Genomic DNA, 19,159 nt, shown 5'->3' on the forward strand with positions numbered 1-19,159 from the left:
AGGGCTGAGTATCTCATCTCCTGGCAGCACGTAGAGTAGACTGAAGGTCAGTTATCACCTAGCTTTTGACAGAAAAACTAGAAAGAATCTGGATTTCAGGAGATTTCGGTGTGTGCTACTACAGCTCTGGCCACATCCACTGCAGAGAAAACTGCATGAACTGGAGGCAGAGAGGGAAAGAGAAATGACAGATTCTGTGGCACTGACCTTTCTGTGGGCAGCCAAGCTTTAGAGACACCACGGCCTGGTCCTATCAGACTATTTGGGACTCACCCCTGTACAGGTTTTCAGCACGTAAAGCTTACAGATGCTCTATTATCTTTCTGTGGAAGTCACTAACAGAATTCCCCTCAGCTTTCAGAGCTGGGCTGGGGCTGTCCTTTCATGAAAATATCGGTTATACAGACATTTAAACTGGAATACAAGGAAAGTGTGGGTTTTAGGTATGTCATCCAAATTTCTTTCTTCCTCTTTTCTCAGCACAGCTGTTGAGACGTCAAGCCAAGTATACAGATTGATACTGTATGTCTAACCCAGTTGTCCAGTACAGCCAATATCCACTTCATGAGGTAAAATAAGCATCTGCCAGAGAAACCTGAAGGAGTTCCATGGACAAGGCTTAAAATAGTACTTGTGGTTGCACTGCAGGGGCATAAAATTATCATTTTGTTTCTAAAGAGAGGTCCTTTGAGTGGAGCATAACAGTGCTTGGACATTTCTGGCATGTCAGAACATTTAGTTCCTGCAATAAAGTCTTTCATTAATCCACACAATACCTTTGGATGAGAAGCTGCTTGTAGTACATAAACTGGGACTTAGTCATACCTGCCCCCTGATTCTATAATCATTCTTTGCATTTTTAAAATGTAGATACCAGGAGCAAAACAAGACATGTATTCCAAAGAAATACAAGAGGACACTGGAGACGTTGCAGCACGTAAACCATGGCAATGTACATCAAACGCTGAAAAGGAGAAATGAGCCTCAGAAGGGCAGACAAACAGTGTGTTTCAGAGGCACACAGCAAAGAGAGGACAGAGCTGCCAGTGCACGGAGTTCCCATGTGTAGCGTAGTATTTTGGGGAACTGGATTGTACAGCAAATCAAAATCTGTTCAAAACTCCTCTTAGGGCTGCAGCATATGCACCAAGAACTGCTTTCCATCTCTTTAACTTGCTGCAGGCAGCATGCTCTGAGGAAAAGAACCTTTCCCTCAAAGCCTTGTTCCTCAGAGTTTGATGGCGGTATTCATTCCACAGCTGAAGAACAGTCCCTTATAACTCAGGCTGAAGATGTGACCTTTGTGCTGTTCTTTTAATATATCTGATGCAGGCTGATTTTTTTTTTTTTCAAGAAATTTAATCTTGTGGTAAAGTAATAATGAAAACCCACACGTGACACTGAAAAAATAGGAGAGAAAATGGAGATGCTAAGTCATCAGGTGCTTACAATGCCTTAAAATCTGTAATGCTTTCTTAAGTCTTCAAATTATAGGGGCAGAGCTAAGGAAAAGCAGAGGAGCTCCAACCTCAGGCTCTCTCCTTCCCTGGAAGGATGCCTAGTATCAATGGGGACCAGAGTTTTGATCACTCGTCTATGTCATGGGCCACCCTCACCAGCTGCCTTCAGCTTTCCAGATGCGTCCACTGCCTAAGCCATAGAAACTACCTGGAAAAAGAGGCACAGGTCTGACCCAGCGACCATACACCAGGTCCCTAGACACTCACCCTGCACATACAGCCAATAACAAAGCTCTGGGCCGCTTCTCTGAATGAGTGTTAGTAGCAAGAGATAAAATACCAGAAAAAGGGAAAACATGTAGAGAGGAGCATATGTTCATGCACACATGCACAGGGAAGTACCACTACCGTATTCTGTGCTGACCAATTTTTCACTTCATTTCTCCTCTAATATTTTTTGGCCCCCAATACTCTTTGAAAGCTTATGCTGTGGGTAATACATGACAATTCACCATACCTTGGGGTTCCAAGGCGATGACCTGTCAGTAGCATCACTTACTTCAAAGCCCTGGTTGGTATCCACTTCCAAATGTCCTTCTGTGGCTTGCGGCCTAATGGCATCAGCAATACTGGACTCCATCCTAGGCTCTTCATGCTGCCCCATGCCCCTACTCTCAGTTGTTGCTCTTGAATCAACAGATAAATGGTCATCTTCACCATAGGATAGGCTGTCTTGGTAACTCAGTTGGCTTAGTCCATCCAGACCTAATAATTTTCAAAATAAAATAATTTCAGAGGGATTAGAAGAAATTTCTCTCTCTCCACCTCCCAAAATGTGCTTTTCTCTCTTTTCCTTTCTTTTGCACTCATCTCCAGTGCATGCAAGACAGTTTCTACCTCTGTGTACTGCAGCACTGAACTTATAAAACACCATAGCCTGTATAAATCACTCAGTGGAGTGGACATGGCTGTTTCTCACCCCATCCTGAACTGAGAAACCGTCTGCCTTTACTTGAAGAAGTTAACCAACAAATGTAATTATCAATTGAGGTTTTGGGATATTGAAGTGCCTTGGGGCTGCCTTGCAGCCCCAAAGCAACTGTTTCCATGAAAACACAGTTCAGACAAAAAACAGAAAGGCACAGCACAGGCCTGATGAACAGGTATCAGCAATTTGCTTCTATGCAGGAGGAGAAGGAGGAGGAAACAACAGGAGTTAGCATTGCCCCAAGCAGGTGGTACTGGTAGGGAAAGGAGTTTCATAACAGGGTACCACCACAACCCTACTACCCATCCCCAGGAACTTGGGAGAACATGACCAGTCCCACAAGCCAGCTAGGAATCTCCAAATCCCATACTGGGGCTATACGGTCTAAAGAGAGACGGGGGGGAGATGTGTTCCCTCATTTCCTGCCTGCTTTCGTTAGTTAAAAGTTATCTGATCCTACACACTTCCTCCATGGGCTAAAGGTTTATCAATGAGAACAAAATAGTTTTCTCTGGTTAGAGTACAGTATCCTCTTTCCCACAGAAGTCTCTACTGTGAACACAGAGCATTTACTTGAATGTATCAGCGAGAGCTCTCTGGTTGGACTGACACAGATAATTACATGTGAGGGACATAGATGAAAAAAAATCATGATTTGGCCTTGAATGTGTTCTGCAAGAACTTTCAGAAGAAAAACAGGGACTTTCCTCCTCTTTATGCATCTGATGCCAGGCCTTGCTTTTGCTTTGTCTCCCCTTCTTTCAAATAAGCAAGGAGCATTTACAGTGAAAGAAAATAAGTTGCGCTCCCAGACTGCTGACAATACTAATGAAAACAGAATGCCTTCCTTTGCAAACACAACTATTTGTGGTTTAGAGTGGTTGAGATTGGAAGGAACCTCTGGAGGTCATCTTGTCCACCCCCAGCCCAAGCAGGGCCACCTGCTTGCTTGTCCTCAAACCTGCAGGTTTGTTCTCAAGAAGGTCATCACTACAGAACAATCATATTTTTCAAAATTGGTCTCCAACTCTCATCTTTTAAAATAATATTAATTACTGTGTTTAACAGAAAATTAGTAATTTGCTTTGGTTTAGATGAATCCATGTTTTCATTCCCAGCTGATAAATGATACAGGGAACCTGGTGAAAACTGACACAGAGAAAGCTGAGGTACTTAACAACTTCTTTGCCTCAGTTTTTACTGGCAATTGCTTGTTCCATATCTCTCGAGTTCCCTGAATCTCAAGGCAGGGACTGGAGGAATGAAGTCCCACCCATCACAGAAGATGATCAGGTTTGAGATCCTCTGAGGGACCTGAACATATACAAGTCATAGAACAGAATCACAGAATAGTGAGGGTTGGAAAGGACCTTAAGATCATCTAGTTCTAACCCCACTGCCATGGGCAGGGACACCTCACACTAAACCATGTCACCCAAGGTTCTGTCCAACTGGGCCTTGAACACCACCAGGGATGGAGCATTCACAACTTCCCTGGGCAACCCATTCCAGTGCCTCACCACCCTGACACTAAAGAACTTCTTCCTTATATCCAATCTAAACTTCCCCTATGTAAGTTTTAACCCTATGTAAGTTTTAAAACTTTCATTAGGGCCTGTCACTACAGTCCCTAATGAAGAGTCCCTCCCCAGCATCCCTATAGGCCCCCCTTCAGATACTGGAAGGCTGCTATGAGGTCTCCACGCAGCCTTCTCTTCTCCAGGCTGAGCAGCCCCAACTTCCTCAGCCTATCTTCATACAGGAGGTGCTTCAGCCTCCTGATCATCCTCATGGCCCTCCTCTGGACTTGTTCCAACAGTTCCATGTCCTTTTTATGTTGAGGACACCAGAACTGCACACAATACTCCAGGTGAGGTCTCATGAGAGCAGAGTAGAGGGGCAGGATCACCTCCTTCGACCTGCTGGTCATGCTCCTTTTGATGCAGCCCAGGATATGGTTGGCTTTCTGGGCTGCGAGCGCACACTGAAGCTGGCTCATGTTCATTTTCTCATTGACCAACACCCCCAAGTCCTTCTCCGCAGGGCTGCTCTGAATCTCTTCTCTGCCCAACCTGTAGCTGTGCCTGGGATTGCTCTGACCCAGGTGTAGGACCTTGCACTTGTCATGGTTAAACATCATAAGGCTGGCATTAGCCCACCTAACAAGTGTGTCAAGGTCCCTCTGGATGGCATTCCTTCCCTCCAGCGTATCAACTGAGCCACACATCTTGGTGTCATTGGCAAACTTGCTGAGGGCGCACTCAATCCCACTGTCCATGTCAGCGACAAAGATGTTGAACAAGACCCGTCCCAACATCGATCCCTGAGGGACACCACTCATTACTGGTCTCCAGCTGGACATTGAGCCATTGACCACAACTCTGTGTGAGGCAAAGTCCATGGGACCTGGTGAGATGCATCCCAGAGTTCTGAGGGAATTGGTTGATGTAGTTGCTAGGCTGCTCTCCATTATACTTGAAAAGTCATGCCAGTCAGGTGAAGACACCCAGTGACCAAAAACGGGGAACTTCACACTCATTCTTTAAAAGGGTAAAAAGCAGGACCCTCGGAACTACCAGTCAGCCTCATCTCTGTGCCCAGTAGGGTCATGGAACAGGTCTTTCCTGGAAGATGTCCAGGAATACGGATGACAGAAAGGTGATTAGACACAGCCAATATCGCATCACAGAGGGCAAACCCTACCTGAGTAATCTGGTGGCCACCTGTGCTGGACTGACTGCATTGGTGGATAAGAGAAGACCAAAAGATGTCATCCAACTTAACTTCTGTAAGGCCTTTGACATGGCCCTACACAATATCCTCAATGTCCAATCAGAGATCAGCAAAAGCGGTGTACCTCAGCAGTCTATACTGAGATCAGTACTGCTCAGAATCTTTACTAATGACATAGAGGGATTGAGTGCACCTTCAACAAGTTTGCAGATAACATCAAGCTGAGTGGCACACTTGATGCACTTGGGGGAAGGAATGCCATCCAGAGGTACTTTGACAGGCATTAGAAGTGGGCCAATATCAACCTCATGAAGTTCAACAAGGCCAAGTACAAAATCCCATGTATGGGTCAGTATCAGTACAGTACAGGCTGGAGGATGAAGGGATTAAGAGCAGCCCTGCAGAAACCTCATCAGTAAATATAATGTTTCTGATGCATACCCACTCCACAAAAAAAAAAAAAAAGAAGGGAAAAAACAAAACAAAAAACACAAACAAACAAACAAAAACACTAAGGCCCCAACCCAAAACAACAAAGGGAATGGGGATTATACACAGGAAAAGTTTCCTGGAAGTGTGCAGAAATCCCTGCCCCCTTGACTGCTCTTTCAATTTAACAGCTCAGAGATTAGGAGAATAACTTTATACCCTTTCTTCACCTATGAATGTTCTCACATCCTCCCTCCCAGTAAAATGCATCAAGCATGGGCACTTCAACAGAGAAGTCTAAGAGCACCTTGCAGCTTTGTAATTATGTGTACATATTACATATGTAATTATGGTCCTCTTCTGAGACATGGGAAATGATCCTTCAGAAGGAAAAAGGAATCCAAATTCAGATCTCCCTGTGCTCTTCTCACTCCCTTCTGAAATGCAAAGCCCACCTCTTCTCCTCATGCTCCCCTGGCAGACCTAGTACTGAAACCAAGAGCCCTCATTGTCTCAACACACCCATGAGCTGAAACTCTTGAGTAAGGGCAGAAAGCAGTTTGATTTTTTTTTTTTATTACTCCCATTCTTCTCTACAAAATCAGAAAATAGAAAGAAGTAAACACAAGAACGTAAGCAAGAAATAAAATAACAGAAATTTCACAAATTTACTGAGACTGAATGGGTACAGGCACTCCTTAAGGCATTTAATTAGCAAGCCAATGTCTAATACACATTTTAAACAGCGGGTCATCCATCAAAGCACACACCACACAGCAGGCTTTCAGAATAAAATGCTACTGTAGTAAGAAATTATCCTCACACAATTGTCTTGTGGTTTTGACTCCTGCTGGGATAATATCTGGATCAATAATAGAGGAATTTACAAAAACTACATTAAAGCCATAAAAGGCTATTCATAACAGGAGAACTCCAGAAACATATTAATAGAGCAAGCCATCTCCCTAAGACTTGGGCACAAAATGCGTTAGGAAAGCAAATGTAGTATTCAGGGAAAGGAACAGAAAAGGTGATTCACCAAAACCATTCAGTGAAACAGTCTTTTTCTTTAAATTTAAAGTAGTTTGGTAAGAGATAATCACTTACAAGTATCAGTATTATAGGATCATTACAGGTAATAACCCAACTATACAGACTAGAACAACTACACCTCTCCAATTACATCCGTTCTAACATTATATTCCACCAAAAAATGGTGAAAACAAAAGTTCTTCATGTAAAGGAAAAGGTCAGAGCAGTAAAATGCCTGTAATTTACCTGAGAGATCTTTAAGGAATAAAATGTCGAATGTCTTATGTATACCTGACATGAATAAACAGTACAGCGTCAGGAATACACATTGAGACAGCATTATCTATTTCAAATTTAATTAGCCAAAAGTCCCCACAGAGCAATAGCAGTCAATTCTAAAATTAAGCGTAGATAGTACTTTATACTAAAAGAATGTGATTTGATTTTCTTTTTCTCAGTCCTGCCTCTCAACCTTTCCCTGTTGTGTCACACATGTCCACAGGCCAGGAAAGAGGCAAGGGGAATACTGAGGAGCAGAAATCACCAATAAGTCAGGAAAGTCTGCATTCAGGGTTGGAGAACTGGCTATGAAGAAACTGAAGAAAATGATGAGCATCGCCTCCAAACAGAACACAAAGGCACTGGCACACGGAAGCATCTCTCCAAAAACACAGGAAAGCTCAGCACATCAAACATTGAAAATCAGGCTGAAAAATGTCCCCTCATATCTGCAGGTAAGTGGCCTGGTTAACCTACAGTATCTTTCTTCTTTTTCAGTGATACACAATCTCTCAGTTCTATGAGGAGTTACAATGGGCCAAAGAAAAGTCCTGAGAGGCCTTATCACTTCCTAAAACACACTGCCAGAGTTAAAAGATGGAGTGCAATAGATCTTGTTAAATTAACACCACACAGTTCATTGACCAGCAAGAAACACTGAGATGAAAAGTACCATGTACGCCTCTTACCTGTGCTGACCAAGGTGATGTTTGCTTTGTGGATTGCAATGAATCCCTGTGCTTTTCCAAGAAAAAGTAAGTCTTTTGTTTGTGATTTTCCAAAATGAAAGAAATTGGATCCTTTCTTCTAGACTGTATGGAAACTGTACATAAACACATGCTGCAGTTTAAAGCCTGTTTAAATATGGATCAGAGGAGGGAAGGATTTCAGTATGGATCTAGGTACTTCTGGTCTATTAACAGTGATTTTCAAATCTCTTTTCCTGAAAGACAGTAACAGCAGCAGAGAGATGAGTCTGTGGGACTGAGGCATATTTGTCCTCATGCAGCACTAATCCTCTGGCCTGGTTTTTGGTACAGTCCCAGCTCCAAATCACTGTATGGTATGCCATTGCTATATGCTCCCTTATACTGAACCAAATCAGATGCAGGGAGACAAAGCAGTGCTCCTGCCCCTGGATATTTTGAGATTAGCCATCAAAAAGTGATAAAAAACTTCCTAGAAGAGCCTCAAAGGAGCAGAATTATTATCTAATTACAATAAATCTAAACAAAAATGCCTTGTAAATTTTAGGGGTTAAAGAGAAAAAGGATCTTAAAATTTCAAGTGACATTTTGCAATCAGGCCAAGATTGTTTAATTTACCACATGCTGGGTAATGCCTGAGAAGACTCCATGTTTCCATAACTAAAATAGGCTCTTTATTAACAGGGTGATTTGCAGAGAGGCTGTGGGCAGAGCTGGCATTCAAACCATTCAGCTCCTCAAGAGCATCCTCCAAACACTTCCTTCCTGCAGTGAGTACTCCTCTTTCCAAGCTCTATTCAGTTTACTACAGAGAGGTGAAAGTTAAAGCTAAATGAGTCCAAAGAGCAGACTGCCATGACACTGATAACAGAAACAGAGGGTCAGGAAAATCTCATGTAAGAAAATCTCATGATGTGAGAAAACTTTGCCGTATGTCAAGGCGGAGAGAAGCTATTCAGGGCTCTCCGAGATGCTCAACTTCACTGCATGCCTAAATTTGTTACAAAGTTCTGATTCTGAGAGAAAACTACCAGCTACATGAGGGAAAGGTCTGGTAAGAGAACACAACGAGAAGTGTTGGGCAGAGTCCAAAGGTCTGAAAGTGCCAGGAGCCTTGGAATTTTCAAAAGATCCTTCATCCCTCTCACCCAGAAAGGACCAGAGGGCATGCTCAGCTGAAACAGTGTTTGATATACCCTCAGGGCACAATGATGGCTTTATACCCACATACCTGTCTGGATTTTGAGATCGCCCTAGGGGCCAAAATGGACTCTCACACAAATGGAGTTCTCAGACCAGCAACTGGAGCAGCAGGCTGTGGGGTTATCTAGGATTTACCCCAACCATTCAGCTTTCCTCCCAAACATGTCTTACCGGCAGCCGTGGGTGTGTGCAATTATTGGCTGTACACCCAGTAACAGCAGCTCTACATGCCTCAAGCCTCTCTGGGTTTGAAGGAGACCTGACATACCCAAGGATTAGTTGGGCACTTGTTCATAACAAAGGATCTAATCTTGAGCTTATTTAAGAACAAGGCAGAGTGCCTAATATCTTAGTGGAAGTAAGCTTCAACATCTGGTTTCATCTAGTTTCTGAACAGCTATTTCAACAATATCAATATTACCTCTGAAAAGAAAATTAAGAAGAACTCTGCATCATATTATGTCAGAAGAAGAGTTCAATGGAGAGCCATCTTTTTAAAAGATCGCTCTAATCAGATGGTGCAAGAAAATCAAGCAATTATATTTCAAAATTAAAACATCCTACAGAATTAGAAACAAAGGGCACTTTCATGACTCTTCCCTCTAATAAACTTCTCCAGATTTTAGAATGTGTTCAGGCCAATTTTCTAAGTAGCTATGTTTTCAAATGCATTTCATCTCTGTTTGTATAAAAGAGTCATTACATTAGTCCATATAAGATCATAAAAGTCTTCCCTTCTGTGCCATAAATTTTAGTTTCTGTCATTGCCTGACATTTGGCATATGTGCTGGCAAATGATACAGCATAATTCACTGTTCACCTTGTGTTTGCAAAGCTGTTACAAAAGGAGACATTCAACTTCTGCTAAAAGGCTTGCTAAAGAAATTACTTGTGTGGCACAGATCAAAAACAATTAGAACAAAGTCCTACAGTCTTTACTGTGGCAAAATTTGTGATAAAATCCATGAAAATTCTAGTTGATTAGGAGACAGAATTCAAAAGCAATATACAGTTAATGGAAAGACCTTCATGAACTTCAGTAGGACATGGATCCAGACTTTTCCCTCTAACCATTTTAAAAACGAGCTGCAGGTAACCAGTAAGGAAACCAAGTAAGACAGAAAGCAAGATTGAGGACTTGCTCTCCACAACAAAAGAACCTCTCCATGCTGAGGCTCTTAGAGTCTTAAGACTCCAACTTCTTAAACCTTACTGCATGCAAACAGTACCTTTGAATTCAGATACCTGTGTACCATACTCCTCATGTCTGGAGAGCAAACAGCTGAATTTGGGTCTATGGTCCACCCCTGCTGGTGTTGCTTTTTCAGATGCTTCTGACCAAAAACTTTTGTTAGCATGACACAGAGATATCAAACTGCTTAATCACGTCATCATTGCTGCCTGGAGGTGCTGTCTATTCTTCATCCTCCCTGTAACTGTTTACTGGCAAAAAAATCATAACTCTGGCTTTAGACTGTCTTCTGCCCTTAGTCAAGAAGCCAGAAGACACAGGACATTCCTAGCTCTCAGAAGGACCTTCCAGGAAGAAAAAGGGGATCAAGGGTTCAGGGAGGATTTGGGAATGAACTTGAGAATCACCTGCTTCTTCAAACCTCTGTAAAGCCTGTGAATTTCATATTGTATCAGCAGCATTTATATATTATTAGACCTCCCCCAAATCTGCATGTGACTCTATTGTTTTTTTATTAAGGTGTTTGACAGAGTAGAACACTAAGACACAACACAGAGGACCACTTGTAAAATCACTAGCATGTGCAAAGACAAAGTAGTAAGCAAAGTACTTGAAAACTTTTTCATGTTTCCAGGCCTCTGCAGTTCCTGCTAAGGTGGAGAGGGAACTTCTTTTGTGCAGAAAAAGTAACTCAGACATAACCTGCTCTGGGTTAATACCAGGAACACATAATTACGGCACTTGGCTAACAGGCACTGCTGACTCCATCTGCCAGCAGCAGAGGAACTCAGGAGACCAATGTAAATTATAACCTTTAAAAGTGAAGATACGCATTTGAGCATGTCCCTGTGAGTGCCCTTCCCCTCCTGTTACCAACACGTGCTTTGAATATGAGATGACTGCACCCTCATTAGTATGTGAATATCTGCCAGATGGGTGAAGGAGGGTTCAATACATACTATATATACTTGGCCTTGCTTTATCAGGATGAAAACGCAGAGGCATTTTGCTGATCTCCCTGCTATCAGCATCAGGGAAGTGCAACAGCAGGACATTTTGATCCACTGACAGCACAGAGAAAGGAACAGTGGGGACAAAGGGCAGTAGGTGTGTACATGCATGTTTGTGTGTGAACAAGCCACCTGTCGAGTGTGGTTGGTGCAATGCCTGCTCTTGAGTATGGACTGTACGATATGGTTGCCAAGACTCACTGATAATCACTATGGTAAACCCAAGCAGCTGAAATACAGGACATTGCAGATGAATGGGTGGAGGGCAGCTTTCTCAGTGACACTGCCTGGTTTGGGAGGGAAAGCATGCTTTTTCACCTCAAATTTCACACCAGCCATACAGCTAGAGGTGGGGAAACTGGATCCCAGTTTTACACACTGTGTTAGGGCTATTAAAAATCTGTAGCATAAACTTAATGACAACTGCTGTCACTGCTCCATAAATTTATCTGCTGCTGCACAGAAGACAGCACTCAGCTCCGCAGGCAGAGAGGACAAAACAAGGAAGCTGGCAGTACCAGAACAAACCGCTCCCACCACCATCCCAGCAGGAGCTGGCTTCTTCCATGCTGCCACGCTGGTAGACTTGACCCTCTGGTCTGATTTGCCACAGTTTGACAATAAGTTTGCTGTTCCTTCTAGAAAATTGTTCTCAACCGGAGGAAAAAGCTAACAGTTCCTAACTTTTAGACATTAGTTTGTAAATGATCAGTGACCAGCTATCACAAAGAATCGATTATTTTTATATAAGCTGTTAAAAAGAAGTTTCTTTGAAATTTTTTTAAGAATTATTTCAAGCTGTATAAACCCTATAGCCTAAATGTGCTATGATCTATTCAGATAAACCAATACACACAAAACTCTTCAACCGTGTCAGTTCAACATGAGCATCTACCTAAAGCTCATGCAACTTCTACAGGATTATTTTAAATGCCCAGCAAATGCTGTTAAGTCCTATTTATATGTGTAGAACTTTTGGCTATTTATGGTAAATAAAAATTATTCTACTTAAAATGAAGTCCACTTTTCACTCAAACAGCTTAACAAAAAATCCTGAGTAAAACATCATCCTTAGTAATTAAGCCATATCTTCCACCATTTTCTAAACCAACCATAACACTATAAACCTGGATATGTGGACATGAGGCTGTATACCTGATGTGCTTTAATGTAGTGTGCAGTTCTGGTTACTACAAGAAATTTCACAAAGGCCATGTGGATGAGCACTCCTGGACTGTTCCTGTGAGGACAACCCCTGGATGACCTGCATGCATGCAACTCCCTGCAAAAGAGAGCAGAGCCCATTTTCTGAGACAGAATAGGAAAGGTGAAGGGATGGAGGGGAAGAGTTTGGCCTGGTTTGATATATTATTGGACACTTGACTTTGATTTTAACTTTACTAACACCCAAAGCATGACTTCATCACTTGCTATAACACTGGATGCTATTTTTTACTGGCATCCAGGCAAATTAAATGCCGACACTGGACAATCTGTATAAACGCTCGATACGTCTGCTGTTGAATCTCCACCTGAGCAGCAGACAGCTCCATGTCAACTTAATATCTCTGTATTAATAAAACTAACTTTACCCAAGGGAGAGAAAAATGTTCACCATTCAAATATACAAGTGTCCTGATTAGGAAAGGACAAGGGGGAAACATTTTCTGTATCACCATGGAAACTGAAATAAAGGACCCATAATTACAATCTAAATTCTGGAAAGATAATGAATACAGCTTGAGATCTGCAGATGTTGCATAGCATATACATATTTCTAGCAACTTCAACTCAATTACCCCTATGCAGCATCTGGTTTACAAATCAACTTCCCACCACTCATAAGGAAGCATGTGGGATTTTTTTTCTGTAGAGGAGATAGTGGGGGAGGAAGGAGGGTGATCTCTTTTTCATGAAAGATATTTCAAACTACCACTATTTATTCAGAAATCTCAAACACTCAATCAGTCACAAAGTAAGCTCACAGGCATCCAAACACATGAAGCTAAAATGCATAAAATAAATAATTCAAGAATTCTCCACAGTGTTACCAAGTATAAAGAATAACTTATCATTTGTTCAAAGCTTATCCAAGAAAAAAAAGAAAAAAGAAAAAGAACAAAATACATAGTGTAGGTGGAAAATATAGATGTACTGCATGTGTCCTGTCTGCCTGCATGTCAAAAACCCAGCAATAACAAACAGCAGTCATTTTGGATGAACAATGAAAAGTTTGCAAATGCCAAGTCTCTGCTTTTCCTACACATTTAATGCTGCCCTTGTGTGCCCACTTTCTTCTTAAAGATTTTGATTCTGTTTCACAGAAGTCAGGGACATCATCACCAAGCCCTGAAGGAAGCAGAAGTACTAAACAAAAAAATCTATTTGACCATGTAACCAAAGACAATATCAGTACCTCTCCTCTATGCATAAGGCATATACTTGGAGCATCCCAGGAGCACTCTGTGGTGTGTTCTTTGCTATTACAGAAGCAGTCACATAGGCTTAGCCTTAAAATTTTCATGATCAGGATGACAGAGAGAAACAGTGATCTGCAACAGCTCCCAAATCAGCAATACCCAGAACACCCAATGCACATAGAAAGAAAAGGGCTTTTCTTCTGAACAACTGGAAAGGTCTGCTGCAAACAAGGGACTTGTTAAAGCTTCTCAGGAAAAAATAAGAAACATTTTGTAAAGGAAACATGCAGCAACACATGTGGAGTTGCTACTACCAATTCCTACGCAACAACAGCTCTGATTTGCACTATCTTCAATCTGGAATATTCTTGCCTTTGCTCTCAGCCATCTGAACTGAAGTTCAGACTGAAGTTCAAAGTACCATAACTACCCAATTTACCGTCTTGACTAAGGAAAACACCCTGTAGCTTCACACAAAATCCGAAACATCTATCTAGACCACAAATGAATTTAAAACTGATGAAGAAAGTGCTGTGATACAGTAAACCCATGCTTCTACACATGCCAGTATGGACAAAGACACTGCACAGCGACCATGCATCATTGACTAACATGGACTGGTCACTTCCTAACAAAGAAAAGGCTACCTCCAGCTGGGCTTTCTCCTTGCGCCCTGACCTATGTGGTTTTGTCACTTTCTGGTAGGTAAACCAACCAGGGAACCATTTGGTACCCAGTCTTAAAGGTAAGGTCCATTTGATGAGTGTCAAGTGACAGTGTCCTGCTTCTGCAACATGTCAATCCCTACCTGTTAATCTGTTCTCACCCCATAACCAAACCAACTGGGAACCTCTCAGAGGTGAACACATTTGGGTGTCTAGGTGTCTGCATGCAATGCAGGCAGATGGAATCACAACTTGGCAGCTTTCATACCAGGGGAGTTTTCCAACAAAAATTAAAAAGTCAGAGAGCATTTGGAAGCAAGACATCATTTGTCTCTGGCCATCAAGCATCTCTATAGCCAAACAATACAGCACTCAGAGCAATAAACTCCAATTCCACACACTGCTGTGCAAAGAAATAGAGAACTGCCCACAGAAAACAGCATGAAAATCAATATATTTTCCTGTTGCTTTTTTTCTACTCCCAGATTTGGATTTTAAAAACAGGAACATGGGATTCAGCTTCAAACTGACTCTCACTTTGCCACCTAAGGTTCTTCCTTAGTGAAAGGAAATGGCAGCTAAGAAGCAGAAGCACAACTATCCCTGATTTTACCAGTCACCTACTTTACATTTTATGTGTGGAGTAAGATTGAGTCAGGCTTCATTTATGCTACGGGGATTTACCAGCACAGGACCAGGATATGTGGAAAAGTGGAAGAAAAAAGAGATTACACACTGTAGGAGACACTGCTAAGTCAGGAAATCCCCTGCTGTGGATGCAGTTACATACCTTTGCCAGCACAGGTTAGGTTGCTTGAAGAAAACATGCAGCTGCAGAGGCAGGAAAGCACCTCCTGTCAGCAGATGCTGTGTCTAAGCTGGAGACACTGCAGGGTGCAGTGTATGCTCTGGGGCGTGGGGCTGTAAATGCTCATGGCTTTGGAAAATGAACAAACTGCTGGATCCCAACGGCTGATGAGTTAGAAAACACTGTATTTTTCTTCCAACAAAAAAATAACTCTCACTTTTTAAGCATTATGACAGTTTTCCTGTTAGCTTTTGTACTACAATGGGGTCCCAATCAATTGCCCTTCTACTTCTTTGCTTGGCTTGGATACACACTTCTCCTTCTAATGAAAAGGAGCCACTTTGAAGCCCTCTCCACTACATTTAAGGAAGTTTCTCTGAACTGGCACTAGCTTCTTAGACAGGGGAAGTTCAGGTTGGGTATAATGAAGTCCTTTACTGTGAGGGTGGTGAGGCACTGGAATGGGTTGCCCAGAAAAGTGGTAAATGCTCCATCCCTGGAAGTGTCCAAGGCCATGTTGGACAGAGCCTTGGGTGACACAGTCTAGTGTGAGGTGTCCCTGGCCATGGCGGGGAGGTTGGAACTGGATGATTTTAAAGTCCTTTCAAACCTAAACCATTCTATGATTCTTCCATAAAATGGCCTTCTACCTAGCAGAAATCAGACTGGCCAAAGAAATGCTCAGGAAACCCAGGACACTGACTCTTGCTCCTCTTCAAAGGAGTTTCACTACCCTGCACTCACAACCTTCCAGACTCAGCATACGCATGCTGATTACACATCATTCATAGCACCCAACATTGTAACCATAAGTCTCTGCTGATTAACAAGGTGAAAACCAACTGCCTTGCAAGGATATTTGCTTGGGGTTGCTACAGATAACAACTGCATTGCAACAGGGCAGATATTTATTTTCCCACTGATTTTTCTAATTAAACTTTCTGTTTGCTACCAGAGGGTTGATTCACCACAGCCCACTTTCACCACTGTTGTAACACCACCGTTTCCATAGCACTCCTGGGAAAATCACAGATTTCAGCAGCAGCAGTGGGTGAGTGCGCAGTGCAACGAGACTCACATGCGTTCAGGATCAAAGCTGTTACACAAAAGGGACAATCTTGTCGTCCTTCCCTTCCCCTTGTTTCAGTTTTAGCAATAATGTGGCCAACTCACCTGATTCAGTAGTACTAGGGAAGGGGCAGGTAACTCTCAGCTGAAGCAAAGAGCTGGTCCAGTTCACCACACAGTGGCATCCTTGTGAGGACAGACATGAAAAGTAGCACAACTGTGTGATCGAGGAATAGCAATATATCTCAGCTGCAGTTTTACATCAGCTACTGATAATTGCAAAACTGGACCCTCAGGCCCACTGGTTTTGTAGCTACATTATTTACAGCAGTAAGACTAGACCCCAAAACTGACCCTGAGAAGCAGAAGTTCATCAAACCTCAGTGCTCTCGTTAATCCAAATTCAGGGCTTTCTCTCCAGCACCACCATTTTCATACTATTTGCTAGAAAATACTCCCACACAGATTATGCTGCTACATATAGACCATATGGGCTCCTCACCCTGAGGAGAAAAAATGCCTCCAAGCTCCCATTTTCTGTAGGCAAGCTGCAATGAGTTTCCCCCAGGGATGCGTAATTTCACATGGATACTGAGCTCTCCAGACAGCGAAGCACCCATTTGAACATCAGGTAGGGTGCTGAAGCCATGAGATCATGAGCTATTATCAGGGTCACTGGAAGGGATTTTTTCTAGATTTTGCTATGGACTGATTTAAAATTTAACCTGAGTCATTCATGTTGGTCTACAAATAGGTACTGATGAAGCCTCCCTAACTCCATCTGGGGAAACTGCAAGAGAATCACGCAAACAGCATTTGCAGAGGTACAGCCCAACCACACCCTCCTCACCAACTTTACATTTTACATGTGGATTAAGGACCTGTTGGTCCTTGGAAGATTTGACACAGCCTAACAGACCATCAACTGTCTATAAAACTGCACACTTTTTCCTCCATGACTGTAATCTTCCTCTCTTCTTTCACTGCAGCCTTTCCCCTCTGCTACTAAAACTTTCAGGAGCCTAGGATGCCACTCAAAATGATGACTACTGCCAACAGGTCATTCCAACAGCCAAAAATCAACTGGGCACAAGGAAGTCATATCTTATCTGGCAAGAGGTGAGGACCAACATCAGCTCATCTTTTGGCAGTGATCTCATCTCATGTAAGCTTACATTAGCAATTCTTGTGCTGTTAAGCAATGCAAAGGTGCTAGGAAGAAACGAAGATGAATTATCCATGCTTCCAAAGGTCCTAATGGTCATTCTCTTCTGCAAACATTTGTCTGCCATCATGGATTTGCATAAGTGGCCTTCTACAATGTGGGCTAAGCTAGCAACATCGACAAAAAGTAAAATAAAATACAGTAAATACTACTGTTTGTATCAACACACTGAAATACTATGCTCCAGCTCTGCACAGAGTGCTCCTAGTATGCCTTCACGTAACCTCCACCACAACACAATGAGATCATTCACACCTGCCTCGTCTGTAGTAGGAGATGGAAGGTGAGGAGGCAGGGTTTCTAGGAGAGAGGCAACACTTCCCAGATGCTGCCAAGATGCTGTTTATCAGTAAATGGAGCCTCTTGAGTCCCAAACAACCTTCCCAGAGGAAGATAGTGTTGCAATTGCCATATGGGGAGTGGGAAGAGGATGCCACTTAGCAAAAGTGGATCAGAAAATACATGCACAAACACACACTCACACACACAATTTGTTCTGTAACTGTATTGAATGGTAAAATCCATTTCTTCCTCTCAAATACACCCTTCTCCATGCAGCTTATGCAACCTTTTAGATGGCAAGAGCAGATGACAAGTACTCCTGAACACAGCATTCTTCCTCATGCCCCCTAAAGATCTAGACACAAAGAAGCTCTGCCCACCAGACGAGAAACTTGGTGAAAACCCAGACTACTGATCGCCTCTGAGCTTGCAAAGATATTGTGTCTAAAATCACTGAGTGAGGGTAAACAGCAATGTTGACATGCCCAAGACAGAGCTCACAATGGTAGGACCTTTGAAAATTGAGTTTTCAACCACTCTTTGGTTTCATCCCCTCAGCTGTGAAGCTGATATGCCACAATCCACCCTCCTTTCAGGGCTATTGTATACTCTCATCAGAGCACACTTTGGCACCAGCGATGAAGATCTTTCATAATTTGAAACTTTGAAAAGACAGAATTGCAAAGCAGCACTTTAAATATAAAAAGAAATATGGTACCACCTTCACAAAGACAAAAGTCTGTGCACAAACACTTTCTGAGTGGTTCTGAATCTCCCAGAGAGAAAGCATTCAGTGCAAACTCACATCTGCCCTTCATTTCAGAAAGCAGAGGACTCGTACTGCTTTCTTCAGAGAGCAGGTGCATACCCCCAGTCACATTACTGCTTTCTCCCACTTGAGCAGCCTGGAGCATTTTAAGTGCTTTTGTCCACTGCCTGTCTTTGCTTTCCTTCACTCAGTCCTAGTGGTGCTATTGATTCGGTGCAGCCTCTAAATGTCCTGCTTTGAGTACAGGCAGTGATTTTTAGAGGGCTACATTCTGGCTAGAACACTGGCTGGCTCCATAGCCAGACAGGTGATAAAATTTACAAACACCTGGGATCTTAACATGCAAACTGGCTATCTATCTACTTTAGTCTTAGGTTCAGGCAGATGTTTTATTTATCACACATGCAGCATCTTTTTGTTATGGGTATATTTTGCTATATGGGTTTATAGGACCTCACGAAAATTTCCTTCTTGCCTAGGAATTCCTGGCTGTAGGAAGGGTCATTTACTGAAGTCAGGAGTGCATATATACAACAGAAAGAATAATTTACTCTACTACTGCAATTACTAGCAAAAAACAGTGACCTCTGTTAAGCTGGAGGCCAAGGTAAGTAAATGCAATAGTGCTTTCTAGTTTTAAAAACTCCTAGAGCATCAGAGGAGGCCTCCCCTTACACATGTATTGAGGATAGCTATCTAGCCATCTAGACAAGATTCCTATTAGGATGTTAAACTTCTGAGTGTTCTAAGTTAGAAATAATTATTTTAGTGCAACTGAAATGCAATCTTTAGCTAGCACTGAGATTGTCTAATTGATGGGGAAAAAGTCTCCAAGGATTTCATGCAGTTTAAGTGTAGTAATTACATATATATTACCCTAGGGTTATGA

General features: G+C 42.4%; 1 protein-coding gene across 2 annotated transcripts in view; it reads right to left on the bottom strand.

Annotated features, from left to right (window-relative positions):
* SYT16 (synaptotagmin 16) overlaps positions 1–19,159 on the bottom strand; it is a 103,222-nt gene that overhangs the window by 18,260 nt on the left and 65,803 nt on the right. For both annotated transcript variants that reach the window (XM_061464212.1, XM_061464213.1), the window contains one exon: positions 1,978–2,225. In XM_061464212.1, coding sequence (XP_061320196.1) covers positions 1,978–2,225 — 248 coding nt within the window. The remainder of the gene's footprint in view (positions 1–1,977; positions 2,226–19,159) is intronic.

This window comes from Pezoporus flaviventris, unplaced genomic scaffold (genome assembly GCF_033815535.1).
Source record: "Pezoporus flaviventris isolate CSIRO_AGI_PZ_B2104156 unplaced genomic scaffold, CSIRO_AGI_Pfla_v1 ptg000036l, whole genome shotgun sequence".
NCBI lineage: Eukaryota > Metazoa > Chordata > Aves > Psittaciformes > Psittacidae > Pezoporus > Pezoporus flaviventris.